We start from the raw sequence: 16,674 nt of genomic DNA on the forward strand, positions 1-16,674 counted from the left end.
GCATCACCCGTAGCATCAATTCATTGTTTAATCCCAACGTGTTCCTGTGGTTAAATGTACTAACATGCCCCAGCAATAAGTACATCATGCTAAATGTTCTATACAGGAAATGAGCCTCGAGCCCAGTATCAATAATATTTCCAAAGATAAAGGAATCATTTTTCTTACTTCTAAGTGATTTTCTAGTAGGGGTGTTATAGTGAAGAGCGCTGATAATGCTCCTGACCAGGTTTTTGCCACCACCGTCTAAACGCCTCGATGTGACTGCCGCTGCCGCCAACTAAACTCCAGTCAGGGTTTTGTGCTTCTCCGGCTGGCCAGAACCGGCCTCCTCTTCCTTTGTGTTTGGTTGGAGCTATGGTTTGAACCGTGTGTCGTCTGCTCTGCTCTTCTCTCCGAGAACACCTGAGAGAATCCTTTGTGTCTCTGGCTTTCACAGTTTACTCATGTCTGTGGGACTAGAACCAGACTTATTTGGTGATGAGGTGTTTACCAGCATGTTTCCCATCCACCGCGCCTGTCGGGACGGAGATGTTGGCGCTTTGGCTTCACTGTTACAGCAGCTCTCACACATAGACCGGGCTCCTCTCACCGCTGAGGACTCATGTTATGGATGGACCCCCATTCATTGGGCAGCTCACTATGGACAGGTAGGGATTAAGTTACTAACGCAGATAGATTAAGAGCTTTGCCTCTCGAAAAGTAGTCTTTATAAAGGGTCAAATTCATTTTTGGGTGTTTCTTATATTGTTTTTACATTCTGCTTGCATGCAAAACAGTGATTATAACGTTACAGGTTTTAATTTAACCGCAACTTGAATCACGGCTTCGCTAATTGTTGTCATAAGAGTGTTCAACAACAGCATAGCGGTGGACGGTTGCGACCATTGCGAACCTTTTCAAAACGTTGACATTTGATGTAAATGCAGTGTTTGTATGTTATTAGCGAAAAAGTCGTCTGCAGCACTGAGTCTGAGTGTTGTGAGCGTGCTTTGATGTTTAGCGGCTGTAAAGAAAATGTCGTGGCGGTTTCTGCTCAATAAAGTTTATTTTGGACTGAAAAAATTAAATAAATAAAGTAACTGGTTGCAGCTTCTTCATTGGTTCCAGTGGAGCCAATAGTCATTGAAGCGCCAAAACAGCTCTGTGAAACAGGAAAAGCAACTTGTATTAGCTTCAATTCACGAAACTTTAGTAAACAACAACAAGGATAGGTTCACCATTTTTCATGTGTGCTATTGAAAAAATCACCTCCAGACGTGCTTGATGGGGGCAAAATCCACTGCGTGTCCGTCCACACAGTCATTCTGTGCAAACATGCTTTTAAAGCTTGATCTCAAGTGTTTAAGCGGCCCAGCAGTCTATAAATTAGAATCAGAGTGGTGCATCCTGTTTGTATGGTACATTCTACAACTTTGAATTATGCGACCAGATTTGTTCTTCACTGGTTTGTGTGTTGTTACTATTCCCCCGTCAGATACAGCCATTATTGGTGTTGAAAATCTATTTCATTTTTAAATGATTTAAAAGATATAAACAAAACATATAGGCCTGTGTTTCCACTGTACTGGTTAACAGCCACACAATGAAAAATCCAGCAAAAACTGGACCATGGTTTAACTTGATTGCTTACCACGATATAGGCTATACAAACATTAGCAATTATTAGTTATTAGCAGTTTAATATCTCCCAGCTCAATTAAATCAACCCTGAAGATCACATCTGGACACTGGGGTGTCTTTTTTAATCAGGTCTTTAGAAAAACTCTCTCAGTTGAAAACTTTTATCTAAAGTCAACTTCATCAAAGTTACTGAATGTTCACAAAAACAACACTCCAACTGTCAGAAAAATCTCTTTACAACAAATCTTATTTTAATGAAAAAATAAGTGCATGATTTTCATATATTTTGGAAAGATTATTAATTGCCATGAATTATTTGTTTTTATCTGTTTTTTCTACGATCTATTAATTGGTTGTTAAATTTCTGTTTATCCCTATTGCTCTACTTGTAACCTGGGTGGCACAATGAAAGTGATGGAGGTCCTCAGTTTGTGTAAATACATTCTGAAGTTCAACTGAAGCTAGTATGAGGCAAATCCAGTAGGTGTCTTCCAAAATAAAAGTCTTTATAGTTGAATTCCCTCTGTGTGTTTAAACACATAATGTTTCCTTGCTTAATAACTTTGGAAGATATCCGAAGTGTGACTGATAACAATTTATATTGACTTTATCTGAACTTTAAATGCATTTTTGAATGGAACCAGGCATCTCTGATGTTGCAGCTATGTTATGCAGGGATCTGTACATGGTCAGACTGGAGACAGCCCTGAGGAAGAGTGCAGGGTTGGAAGCTATTTTGACATAGTGGGCCAAAAAATTACAATGTCACATAATGCTATTGGGCCCAAAAAAGACTTTTTGCCATAGACTTTCTTTTTTAAAGAGACAAAATGAACAAGAGAAATGACAGTGATCAACAACTCTTTCATAGCATATGGACATGTGACTTTTGCTGTAAGACATGAAAGGTCATGAACCTAACTAACATTACAACACCAAAACCTTCTTGTGCTTTATGTACACCAGTGTCTCTTACCTTCAGGGTCAACCTCATATAGTGTCACTTACTTGATATTCAAACAGGGTTGTAGAGAGATGTCTTACAATAAACAATCAGTGCACACCAGGAATCTCCTGTCAGTACTCTAACAGTTCACTAACCTGACCCTCCTGTTGATTGAGATTATTTGCAAACACTAACATCTGTGTTTCTATACACACAGCTGGAGTGTGTGGTGCACCTTGTGCAGATGGGCTGTGAGGTGAACACGGTGACCAGCCGCTTTAACCAGACACCAACACACACTGCAGCGTTTGGAGGACATCCTAACTGTGTGGTATGGCTGACTCAGGCTGGAGCTGATGTCAACAAGCAGGTCAGTCACATGTTTTATTGTGCAATTACAGCTGAATCTACCATGTATAGTGTGTATAATTAAGAAAAATCATAATAGGTCCCCTTTAATTTCAGTAAGGTAATAATTGCACAATGTAGGAAATGATCCATTACAAGTCAAAGTCATGCATTTACTGCATTTACTGCATTTTAGGTATTAACAGCAATGCTTACTTTAAGTTTCAAAAATAAAAGTACTCAATATTGAGAATCTCCACGTGTTGTATAATTAGACATTTTATTATTGGATTATTATTAACACATAAACAAAGTTGGTCAGTTGGTTGAGTTGGAATGAATTGAATTTGCCTATATGCTGTTTAGTTGTCAAATGTACTGTGCCTCATGTTTAATATGCTCCTTACAGGTTTTTAAAAACTTGTATTAAGTCTAGAAATAGCTGTCAAATAAACCTAGTAATGTACAAAGTATATTTCCCTCTGAAATGTAACAAAATGAAAGTACCAGAGTAAAGTATGAGTACAATACTACAATACCATAAATGTATTTAGTTACTTTCCACCACTGGCAGTGATGTGGTGTATAAATATAAAGGTTATATCCTTGTAAATTCACAAGAATGTGTTTTATGCACATGCAACATAAGATTTCTTACATTAAATTATATTCAATTATGTGTACTTCCACATCCAGCAAATGTACTAAATATGACAGTGTTTCCCACAGGACAGGCATCTATTTGTGGTGGTGCGGTCCTCAGCTCATTTTTGATTCTCCTCAAATGAGAAAATGATCGCTCCCCCTCACAGTTTGTCACCGGCAACGTAAGGAACATCCTCAAAGCCACATAAACATTAGGGAAGACTAACTGCAGGCCAAACTTCAACATGGGTTTCAGCATATTTGAGGGTGACTTGTCTGTTTCAGCCAACATGAAGGATCGGAACTGCAGACACTTAAAACACGCTGTTCCGCCTACGGGACGGACCGGAAGTTGAGAGGTAGCGACAAGTTCTTCTGAATGTTTTAAACACCAACCCTTAAACATATATATTCATGTCGTACATTGTTACATTGAAAGCTTAGATTCTCCTGATTCATTCAAGACCACTCCACCAGCTTGCTCACAGCTGTAATAGTATTAGCTGTTAGCTCGGCTAGCAACTCCGCTAAAGTAAGCTAACAGCTATAATGCTACATACCTTCAAAGTCTTCTGTTTATCCACAACGATCATCTTATGACTCAGGACTTTCTGTACAGCTCGCCAAGTATCCATTCTGGTGAAATATGAAATCCGTTTCCATAAAACCGAAATATTTTCCTCAATATGTCCATGTATTTAGTCCAACACGTAAGGAAACAGACACGGAACAAACTATATACGGTCCCTTTCCCGACACTGCATCTGTGGGACACGTGACTGTTTTGTTTACGTCCGTGAACTCCTCCTGTTTCATACACACCACACACCAGCAGATAGCCTCTAGCAAAGACATATGTCTATGTCTATCTTCGTCTGTCTATCTTCGTCTGTCTATCTTCTTCTTCTTTATCTTCTTCTTCTTCTGGCCGACCAGGTGAATTAAGTGCGTCTTCTTTGGTTTTATTGCCGCCACCTACTGCCCCGGAATTGTAACGACAAGCTACATTCACAGACAGAGTCCCATTATTATGCTTTTATGAGCGAGGTCGAGCGAGCCAAAAGCCGAAAAATCTATTCGTGGCGGACGTAATTCTTTCGTGGCGGGCCGCCACGAAAGAATGAATGTGTGGGAAACACTGTATGAAAAGTGAAAAGAATTCACTAGTTTATGTAGAAGCACACAGTGAACTGTCTCTACTCTCAAACATTGGCACATACTGCGCATGTTCAAATATGGAATGTGTTTTCAATGGCCTTAAATCTTGTTTTCTTCTTCGTCATAGACACCTTTATTCAGCAGTAGACAGACAGGAAGCATGGGAGAGGGGGGGGGGTGTAACATGCAGTAAAGGACCTCAGGCTGAGATTTGAGCCGGGGTCGACTCCACCACTTGCACACCAATGTTTTCATGTTGTTTTCAGGACTTTGTCGGAGAGGCTCCCATACACAAGGCTGCCAGGTCAGGTAGCTTGGAGTGTATCCAGGTCCTGCTGATAGCAGGTGCTAAACCACAGTAAGTATCCTGCAGTCTGACCTCTGAGCAGCAACATTGACATGCTGAGTGTGAACCACAGCAACAGAGCTCCTCAGCTGCAGCTCCAAATACACATTCAGTCACTCTGCTTCAGTCTGTTCACTGGGTTTGATGGAGAATCATCACAATTTGCTTCATTTTAGTTTGAACTGTTCACATTGACACAGTATTTTTAATGGCAGCATACACAATATTTCAGTTTTATTAAGACGCCTCAATTTTCTTGAAATTAAGATCATCTGAATATAAGTCAAGTCAATTTATGTATTTAAAAACATCAACACATGTTGAGAGATAGTTACAATCACAAAACCACAGGATCAAAACTAACAACACAGTCATGAATAAGATGGGACATCACATTACAACACAAACCACTAGAGGGTGTTCAGGCATGACTTCATGATAATAACTAAGATATCAAAGGAGGGAGACTAGTTTGGCAGACTAGTCCACATTTTACAGCCAACAGCTGAAAAGCTTGATCACCTCTGGTTTTTAACTGGGTGTTGTGGGATGGAGAGCAGTGATTGGTCAGCACCTCACATAGATTTCCATGCCCGAGGCATTGAATGTGGTTTCAGAGTTGTCCCTGCTGGAGGAAGCTTTGTGCCATCCAGCATTTTACATCCTCAATACAAGTTAGGAGGGAGTTAATACTGCATGGATCACATGGATTCAAAAGGAAGCATGTACTGACACAACTAAATATCATGTAAAACATATATAGCAATAACATGAGTAGCTCTGCTGCTGTGGTGTGTTCTTATTCTTCATTATGTCTCAGTTAATGTCATATCAGCTGTTTGGAAGGGAACAGGATCTCTCATAGCCCTAATGATAGAAGTACAGTAATATCTGCTGTGTGCTAATGTACAATCTAGTGGTTCTTAAAGATTCTCTTCCACATTGAGTTTGTTTGAATGTAGTGCAGCAATTTCACACATTTAGTCTTGTTTCACTGTAATGACATTATTCTTACAAGTCCTGAAACAAGCTGTTAAATCTGAGCCATCACCAGTTCCCTTCCAAACCTGCTGACTGAAAATGGATTCATACAGTAAAGTCCTATTTTATACAGTGACATTAAATAGTAGTTTAGTTGGACTGTTATTTATTCATATTGTCTTTTATTGAACAGCTTCACAGGTAAAATACTGTATTCACTGCTATGTTATATGATACAGGTGTGAGAGTGTAGACAATATGCAAAGGTAGAAAAGCTCATGTGTTTCTGTTGTCTTGTTGACAAGCTGATTGAAATTCCAGAATTTCACATGACAGAGAAATTGTAACATAACAGTCTCTAATGATCTAAAGTGTGTAATTGTGTAAATAACGACTGTTTCTTCTCATTTTTAATCTCAAACACCTCAAACACTGACATTGTCATTGTTTGAAATGATTGAGGTTTATATATGAACTGTAAGCAGGGATGGGCACAAAATGTATTTCCAAGTAAAATACCAAATACCCACCTTAAAAATAGTTTTTTAATCTGTGACTTTTTGTGCACCGGTAATTAAGAATTTGTGAATGTGTAAGTGTTGTGTTGTATTTGTGGAGAGAAAAAAAATCTACAAGTACACAACTCATAGAATATGTGACCTCAAATGTACTGACACACATACACAATCACTGTACACAACTACACACTCCACTGTTACAGGTGCTCAAACCTTTTGCACCAATAATACCTTCATACACAGGGGCTTGACCATGCCAGGGTGCCTCAGACACACAGAGAGACAGAGATTTTGTGATAGATAGATAGATAGATAGATAGATGGATGGATAGATGGATAGATAGATAGATAGATAGATAGATAGATAGATAGATAGATAGACAGATAGACAGATAGATAGATGGATGGATGGATGGATGGATAGATGGATAGATGGATGGATAGATGGATAGATGGATGGATAGATGGATAGATAGATAGATGTCATCACTGTGTTTCACAGAAAGTATTTTACAGTATTTTGAAAATACAAAAATACACCACACTGAAGTATTTTGATACAAAATACGAAGGCATTTTCATAATGTCAATAAAATACAAATTAGAAAATAGTATTTAGTATTTTAAATACATATTTTAAATACATGTATTAGAAATACTGCCCATCCCTGACTGTAAGTAAAGAGTACTCTTACTCTGTCAAACTCTTACTGTCTGTTAAAGTGTGCTAAGATCCTGGCTCCAGAAAACCATTTAGATTTCTCTTGAAATTGAGACACTGCTGCTCAGCAAAATCATTACAGACTGTATTTATTGAGTTAAAGTTCTTCTTTTAAGTTAAATATTAATGTCTTATTTTACCAAATTACAAATGGGTTTACTTTATTTTACAGGTCCCTTCATTTTATACTAATTGGCAGGTTTGTGATGTTTACAGAGAGGATGGTGCAATTTGACACAAATGATTAGAAAAAGCTGTTAAGTTGATGTAGTTTATAAGTAGCTGCTGATTATATCTGGGTTGGTGTAGAGCTGATAATCTGTAAATAGCTAATAAATAAACACACAGAAGCTACTTTTAGGAAATAACTGAAACAACCTAACATGAAAGTTTTTCTGTTATGGTGATTTCCCTCTACACACTTCCAGCACGACTTGACTCGCCTCGACTCGGTTTTCTTTGTGTTTCCACGAGGGATAGTACCTGGTACCTGCTACTGTTTTAGTACCTGCTCTGCTGAGGTTCCAAGCGAGCCAAGCCGATACCAAATGTGATGTCAACAGACTGCTGGCCGCTGATTGGTCAGAAGAGTTGTCGCTGGAAGAGTTATGAGCCGTCCCACACAAGAATCAAACCCGTCATTTTTAAATACCGGCAGCAGTGTTACAGCCATACGGCTCAATTGTGTTGCTTTGTGTGTGACAGAAAGACACATACAGCAGCAAGTACACCACTGCCTCCATGTCCTCCATTGTTTATGTGTTTGTGTCGTGTATAAAACAAAGTCACGGCAGTTTCGCAGAGCCGTGCTATGATGACCCCGCTCACGTTGAGTACGTAATTCTTTGTAATGGAAAAGGTCGTTCCTGGAACCGAGCCGAGTCGAGTCGTGCTGGAACTGTGTAGTGGAAAAGCGCCAATAGTTAGAGAATTTAGTGATTTGCTTTCTCTGCTGCCCTCATGTGGTTAAAAAAATGAATACAGTTTTAATATTTAATGTACTTTACATGTCCATGTAAAGTAAGAATAAGTGTTCTGAGTTTGACATACCACAGAAAAGTGTGTTGTTAACCACCCTGCCAAATTTGAATGATTAAACATATATATGAAATTAGGCTTCAAAGTTTTGTAAAAATCAGCCTCTTTCTCTGCTCCCAAACACTGTGGGAGTGCCCACCGAGTCCGCTGAAACCCCGCCCCCTACCAAGTGTCACCTGTCAATCAAAGTCACCACCTCTACCAGAACTCGGCTGCTAACTTGATGGCTAACTGGCTAACTGTAGACTGTAGTAGTAGTAGTGTGTACTGAATGTATTTATACCTCTACAGCAGCAGGGGGGGGGTTTATGCTAATATGATTTTCAGACCCGCCCACTAAATCCTGAACACAGAAATGTTGAAACACAGTTTGTGAAGCCTAGCTCCACAATTCAAATCTAAATGGTTGAAATGCTTTTTACACCTTTTTTAGAAATACATTTATGACCTATTTAATGTGTTTAGAAGAAAATGTCTGAATTCACTTTACACAGTCTTTAATTACACTGATATCCCTTCTTTTTTCTTTTTCTTTTTTTTTCTTTTTTTACATCTATATCACTTGAGTGCAGTTGGTTTTGGATCTCACTTCAAGAGAAATCAAATGAGTGGTGTTTGAGTCAGTTTGTGTTGTTCACATCAGCTTTTCAGCCTCAGGGTGTTTCAGTCAGAGACAGTAAAGAGGATGTGTATAAACCTATTGTACCTGTTACTTTAAATTTGACATTGTATAATTGGTCCTGTGTTACACTTACAGTTTTGAACTACATATTCACATTGGCTGTTGGATCATGTGCTTTGATGTAAAGAAAGGATGACCACTGTGCTGGCAGAGACAAACCTCCTGCACGTTCTGATGTTTTACAGCTATTGAACATAAACATGACTTTTCTTGAGTAATCCCAGAAAGGGGGAGCAGTCCAAATAGGCACTGCAGAATCTGCCACACGTGCATCAGCGAGCATCTTACAGTTGTGGCAATGAGTGTTCACTATCGCTTCCTACAGTTTCTGCAACTGGCAAACTGGCGAGGTATTTCCTGCAGTGATTGGTTTCCATGCAAAGAAAGCACTGATGATGATGATGATGATGATAGTCATATCTAGACCTGCATGCTTAGCTTACAACTATTGTAGTTATTCTGCTGTCATTGAAACACTGTGCTAGCTAACTATAAGCTGCATCAGGAATCACAGAATCAGCTGGAAGGTTATTGTGCTGTAGTAAAGCATGTCAGGAGCTGAATAAGATGAAATGCTTCCTTTAACAGGTTCTTCACTGAATGGCAGGATGTAACTGGTAATTCACAGTGTTAGCATGTTCATATCACAGAAATATCAAATGTAACTGTGTAGGTAGGTTCTCCTCTACTTCCTGTAGAGGAGAACTGAGCATGGATGTTGATTTTGACTCCAGAATAGTTGTATGATCAAACTCAAAGGTTCACTTACTTGCTTTTTCAGGAGCTTTTATCTGCTTCTCACAGTGAATGGTGAATGAAGCTGGCTCTGTTGTTGTCACATGACTGAACTGTCAATCAGTCAAGCTCAGTCAAATTGTAATTGTATAGCACCTTTCATACAGGTTAGTACAAGTCAAGGTGCTAAACTGATGACTGACAATCTGATTATAAGACATAGACAGTGAAGAAAACATCATAAAATAATATAAGTTAATAGATTCAAATAAAACCAGATCAAATGGTTGAGGGAAAATCGAATAAGATTCTATAACACAAATACAATCTAATAAGTGATTGAAATACAGTAAATAATGGTAAATGTTAACCACTGTAGTCAAAGTCAGCCAGGAGTCTGTGTCAGACAGAGACCTCATTTGAACCTCCAATTCAATTTATTTCACTTCTTTATTCATATAGTACCAAATAATAATAATAATAATAATAGACTACTACTACATGGTAATTGAATTTTTAGAGACCCAACAATACCACATGAGCAAACACTTGGTGACAGTTGCAAAAGAAAAAAGACAGGAAGAAACTTGAAGCATCATGTTCTATGTTCTATTGGCACTGAACTGTGGCCATGTTTAGGACTCAAGCAAAGCAGGCTCTTTAGGCATGCACTATACATTTTATATATGTAATTTGCATATAATATGCAAACACTGCAGTGGATGAGGCGGATTACCCAAGCAAGGGTCTGTTTTAACTCATCCACATGTTAATGTGATGAGTATAAAAAGGGTTCCCTGCTTTCCCTCTGGAATTGTCCACCATCAATATGTTCAGTAAATAAATGGAGGTGGTCATTAGATATATAATAATACATCTCAGAGAGAATGATAATGTCTCTTACACATTAATATCACAGTGCACATGATGGCTAGAACAGGCTGTGTGAAACAGATGTGTTGTATGGATGCTGATGCCTGCTTGACCTTTCCTTTATTTCTATGAGAATGCAGACATGCTAATCTCACAGTTGTGTATTCAAATAAAGAGTACATGGAATGATGGTCACTTTTCTTTATTCTTTACTGTCAGCAGCAAGTGACATACAAATGAGACGTCACTACTGTATTGACATCAAATGTTGCATTAGGGCATTTCTAACATCAGTTGTATGTGCTGCCACATGTACTCAAGCGGGGGTTGGCAGTGCCATTCCTGTCTCAGTATTTCTCTGCATGTCTCACACTAATTGTGCAGAGTACAGCAGGTAATGGTAATTCATGTCATAATCTAATTGGCAGTCTTTTTTTTGTCATCAAACAACACTACATTCCTTTCAGCCTTCTGAGAACATCCTCCAACACAAACCTCGCCTTGCTGACTTTGTAGTTGGAGGTTTGTTGTTCTGCTGTCAAGCATCCAGTATATATACACCATCTCCAAGTAGGTAGTACTGTATGATTTGATGATTTGCCCACTTGTGGTCCTTTGGAGATGTGGTGTGAAGTGCCCATTAGTGCCACACTGCCAAATGTGAGACTGCCTTAAGACTCTGGCATGATGAACACTGCCCAGGGTTCCAGCTGACACATCAGCACAGAATAGTCCCTAGCCATCCATCATAGTTACCAGGACAATGGAATAGCAACCCTTGTGGTTAAAGTAGTCAGCAGGAAATTCTCGTGGGGATCTAAATTTGTTGCCACAAAGCTATCGCTACACAGAGAGTATGTGGTGCAGCTATCTTGGCCAGGACATCCTGTCAAAGTTTATTTAATCTCAGCGTGGCCCTCTCCTGTTTGAATAAATAAATGCTTTAAAACAAGTATAGCATCTTCTGAGCCATCTCATTACAACTGTGAGATGCAGTTGAAAACTCTGGGAAAAAATAGCAAGTTGTTTAATCAAGCCTGAAATCCAATTTTTTTGCCCTTACCATTAAATCCCACAACCAAAGCCTGATGTACACTACTGAACCAAGTCTTAAGACCAGGGGAAAATGACAGGTAATAGCATTTTGTGGTGGATCGTAACCAGGTTGTAACTAGAGCTTCAAAATGCAAAGAGAAGCCAAAAAACATAAAGTGGGCAATTTATTGAAAACTGCATTTAAGTTCAAACGGGCTGTTCATCAGCTCATCAAAAGTTTAAGACCATAGCTCTAAAAAGTCCAAATCTGCACTAAAATCTGGCTTTCATGTCATTTTCTGTCAGACATTCACACTGTCATGACTTCCTGATGACAAAGGCACAAAGGCTTTGTGTGTTTGAACGTTGCAGGATTGTTGAGCACAAGCAAGGCTCACAATGAGCCGTCACTGCCGAGGTTGGACGCAGTAAGACTTTAAATGTCTTTAAAGATCCTGAGGGTTATGGGACAAAAAAAGTCAAGTGGTACATCCAAAAAAATGTCACCTGCGCTGAGCTGCAGGGTCCGGCTCCATAACCCTCAGGATGTCTCACTGCGTCCAACCTCAACAATCCTGACATGTTCAAAGACACAAAGCCTTTGTGCTTTTACCATCAGGAGGTGATGACAGTGTGACTGTCTGACAGAAAATGACATGAAAGCACAGATGTGGACTTTTTAAGGCTATGGTCTTAACCTTTTGATCAGCTGAAATTGCCCCCTTTGTTTTTTGTCTCTTGCTCCTGTTTCTTCTTTTTGCATTTTGAAACTCTACTTCCAACCTGGTTCTGATCCACCACTGTGAAATGCTAATACTTGTAATGTTCCCCTGGTCCATTGTTGTCTAGAAAATGTTAGAAACACATAAGTGTTGCACTGTGTATCATGGTCCTTCATCACCATGAACACACACACATTGTTCTTTTTAAACTCAGCATATAAATGAGTGACTAAACTTAGCTACAATAAAACATCATATATTCAGTAGTTGTGCTTAGTGTGTTATATTGTGTTGTATTTAGGAAGACATGTCCATTCAGAACCTGTTAGGACACATTTCATTTTATGTCAGATGCTATGTGAATGTACAGGGAGTTAAATTCATCATAACACCACTGTGATCTATAAATTCCATATTCATTTCATTAATTGTGTTTAATGCATTTTTAGCTTTTAGTCATAAATGACACATAATGTTGAATTTTTAAAATATTTTTAAATGTAAAATGAATGTTCTAATGTAAACAATGCCAAGCCTACATTCAATTAGTTCTGTTATGACTATCAAAGTAAGAGCACTAAGATGTAAGATGAATTCATTTAGGATGTGTTGCAGGGGGAGATGTTCACAACTGTACATGTTGACAACAAACTAAACTCTTTTGATTTGATGCATCATGATTATCTCCCATTGCAATAGAACTAATGAGAGTGAGTGTAACCCTTCAGGCAGTCATTAGTGCAGGTTAAGATAGAGTCAAACTGTTAGAGATGAGACATTGTGGAAGTGGAACAACAAAGCATGTTCTCACTCCTCCCTCTTGTTCAGTTTAAGGAATGCTAACGGGCAGACAGCAGCAGACCTGGCCCAAACTCACGGCTTCCACGACTGCTCCCGCTTCATCTCCAATGCCCAGAAACACCTGCTGCAGCTGAGTGGACTCCATGTGAACGGAGTGCAGAATGGAAACGGCGCCTCTTGTGGTCAGATTGTGCTCAGCAGGAAGAGGTTGCTGACTGCCACTGAGGCTGGTTACATGAAGAAGGCCAAAAACGGTAATAATGAGCAGTTTGTTTAACTTTGATCAACTGTGGCCTCCACATGCCTAAATATTCCCTTTTTGGGGGGTGTCTTGTTTTTGCCCCTCCATTGCACCTGTTGACATTGATTCACAATCACTTCCTAAATGAACACATTGATCTCCCTGAAGTTGAACTGACTTGGTGTTACACTGTGATGATTAAGTGTTTTTTAGCAGTGTAGTAAATGCATGTTCTCTTCTCATTTCAAATAAAAGAAGGTCTGCATTTTAAAAAACAAAAAACAAAAAAAAGAAGAAGTGGATCGATCATATTGGGCTCTTCAATCATTCCTATTTTCTGTGTGTTCAATTCAGATTAGAGCAGGTATGTTTGTTCCAAAGATTAGTGCTTTAGTGATACTTCACAATCATCATCCTCTCAGAACATATGAGACACAGTGGTTTTGTACCTGTGGAAGTATGAAGTACACATTTTACCATGTTAAGTCCTAACAATGGCATCTATTCATCCCTCATTAAAAATTCCAGAATATATGAAAATACAAAAAGTTCATTTCAGAAGTGGTTGGACTGTTGGACTGTTGGACACCAGATGTCCTGCTTCAATGTAAAGTCCATTCTTAATGTATGACCAGGATTAGGTCTAAACTAGTTGAAAAGTCACAAATCATGCAGACAGGTACAGGCCTTTAACTTTGCACTTTGAGCAAACTCTGCACAGTTAAGCTTCAACTGTAACAAGAACAAACAGTTTTAACTAGAGAGTGTTCCCACATCTATATCTCCTTATTTAAGAATCCATGAATTTCTATTTCTGTTTTTCACATGCATAGCAGAGAAAGCATAGTGAAATGTAAAGTGTCAAGCATTACAAGGAATGAACACTGTAACTGTAACACTGCTGGTTTGATTCCAGAGCTGCTTCTTTACTATCTAGTCAATTACATAGTTAGACTGCTCTTTCTTTTTAAAAGCCTAAAGTCATTAACCACTCAACTACACTTCTAATCATCATCACACCTGTATGATGTCATTTCAATGGTTTGTGTTGCAGACGTATTGATGCAGAGTAATGCAGGTGAGGAGCTGGACAGCTTTAACATGGAGTCTGCACAGGAGCTCAGCTCAGGTGAGACTGGAGGCGTGTGTGATTTAGGATTCTTTTTTTCTTTTTTATTAACTTTGTTTATTGATTTTTAATACACAAATTGACAATAATAAAGTGCATGAGAATATCATATACAAGCAAAGGAGAAAAGAAGAACAGCAACCTGCAACAGACCAAAACTACACAGACAGTCAGCTCAGCCATAGTTCACTTATTACAGTAAATGCAATAAACTCACTTTACAGGTCATAGTAGAACTAAATAAATAAATGACAAAAGGTACATCAACTTAAGTGGGATCTTATTCGGGCGTATCTGGGAAGGTAATATATAATAATATAATTCTGCTCCCATATTTCTCTACATGTTCTAGAAGAGCCTCAGAGTTCAGAGGATTTTGGTAGATTTTTTGGATTGAAAACAAAGTGTGTTCCATATGACGCACATTTGTGTTCAGGCAAGCTGTCAGAGCACACAGAGAGAGAACTGTTGTGTACATGACATTTACTTTGAAACTTTTTAAACCAGCAGATGGAACCAAAGCCATCAGCAGCACACTGCCAGCTGCTGACCAGGATCACACTGCACCAATGCAAACCTCCACATGTAACAAGGAGTCCTGCCCTCCAGCTAATCAGCAGACAGTAGTCATATCCAGTCAGCGCGCTTCAGCTGACATGTGTGGCTCCCTCCATCTGACCGGGAGTCCCAGCAGCTGTGTGTCCCACCGGCCGGCCTGGTGGGGGCTGATGGGAGCCGATTGTGGAGACTTCCAGCATTATGGACACTACCACGGCTTTGGAGACACGGCTGAGGAGCTGACTGATAGCAGCCGCCTGGACTACAAGAGCAGCATTCAGGCAGAGCAGAAATACAACCAGGCAGTGGCAAGCAGCATCCACCTCTACCATGGCTCGTAAAGAGTGAGGATTCATCATCACACATGCAACAAGACTGTCCACCTGCATATTGCTATTAAAGGAACAGTTTGACATTTGCTGTCAGATCTAGAGTCACTACAGAGATCCAGAACATGTTCATCCTTGTTTGACTAAATCATCTTTACTAGCTTATTGAGCTTTCAGTTATAGCTCATGATCTCCAACAGCAGATAGAGTTAGCTGGAATCTGTAATGATCACTAGCTCATATTCCATGTTGTATCTTAGCTTCACTTTAGAACAAAAATATACATCCTCAAAATCATAATGATTTCCCCTTGAAATCAAGTTAGACCGATATTGACCATCTTGTCCCAATCTTGTCCTCTCCACATGCTCCCTTGAAGCCTTTTTTCTTTTGAAAAATGTAATATGACACATACATTTATTTTCTGCAAAGTATTTCTGTATTTCCATTTATCTTTGTTCATTTAGCGCTACTGTTGGCTGATTTGTACTACAGTATAAGGGCTGTGAGGTGTGTGTGTGTGTGTGTTGTGTAGTTGGTGATGTGTGTCTGTGTGCACTGATCTCCCGTCCTTCAGCAGGGAGGAACAAGAAACCTTGATCTACCAAAGGGAATATAATGATTGATTTGTTTTTGTTGCTTTCTCAATCAGAATCATGTTATTTATGTGTTAGAAGATGAATGTTAGTCATTTTATAAAGTATATTATAAACTTTTTAGGAAATCTTTGTACAGTAAGCTGAAAACAAGTCATCTTTTTTTAAACACTGTCAGCTTTTTGGGAATGTGCACTTTGTGCCAAAAACGGATTCACACCAGGCACTGCTGCGTCTGACCACTGATTGTATACTACACCATGGTCTGGATTTGCCTCTTTTCCTATTAAACACATTTTGCAGTTTCATAAAAATGTTACAATATGCAGAGTCTTTGATTTTGTAATGTACAGGTGCTGGTCATATAATTAGAATATCATCAAAAAGTTGATTTATTTCAGTAATTCCATTCAAAAAGTGAGACTTGTATATTATATTCATTCATTACACTCAGACTGATATATTTCAAATGTTTATGTCTTTTAATTTTGATGATTATAACTGACAACTAATGAAAATCCCAAATTCAGTATCTCAGAAAATTAGAATATTACTTAAGACCAATACAAAAAAAGGATTTTTAGAAATGCTGGCCAACTGAAAAGTATGAACATGAAAAGTATGAGCATGTAGAGCACTCAATACTTCG

At 38.9% G+C, this 16,674-nt stretch overlaps 1 protein-coding gene across 1 annotated transcript; it reads left to right on the forward strand.

Annotated features, from left to right (window-relative positions):
- The first annotated feature begins 406 nt into the window (after positions 1–406).
- Positions 407–15,578, forward strand: ankrd10a (ankyrin repeat domain 10a). Its single transcript, XM_053314495.1, has 6 exons — positions 407–650; positions 2,787–2,939; positions 4,987–5,078; positions 13,200–13,426; positions 14,468–14,542; positions 15,050–15,578. Exons 1-6 carry the CDS (start codon positions 447–449, stop codon positions 15,439–15,441), a joined length of 1,143 nt encoding a protein of 380 aa, XP_053170470.1. The 5' UTR covers positions 407–446; the 3' UTR covers positions 15,442–15,578.
- The last annotated feature ends 1,096 nt before the right edge of the window (positions 15,579–16,674 follow it).

The sequence above is a fragment of the Scomber japonicus genome, chromosome 24 (genome assembly GCF_027409825.1).
Source record: "Scomber japonicus isolate fScoJap1 chromosome 24, fScoJap1.pri, whole genome shotgun sequence".
Classification (NCBI taxonomy): domain Eukaryota; kingdom Metazoa; phylum Chordata; class Actinopteri; order Scombriformes; family Scombridae; genus Scomber; species Scomber japonicus.

What these genes read in the sequence shown, in the direction of transcription:
- ankrd10a (XM_053314495.1), top strand. Translation starts at nt 447, where the DNA reads ATGTCTGTGGGACTAGAACCAGACTTATTTGGTGATGAGGTGTTTACC. An exon ending in CATGAAGAAGGCCAAAAACG is followed by an intron (nt 13,427 to 14,467) that starts GTAATAATGAGC and finishes TTTGTGTTGCAG; the next exon opens with ACGTATTGATGCAGAGTAAT. An exon ending in TGCACAGGAGCTCAGCTCAG is followed by an intron (nt 14,543 to 15,049) that starts GTGAGACTGGAG and finishes TTTTTAAACCAG; the next exon opens with CAGATGGAACCAAAGCCATC.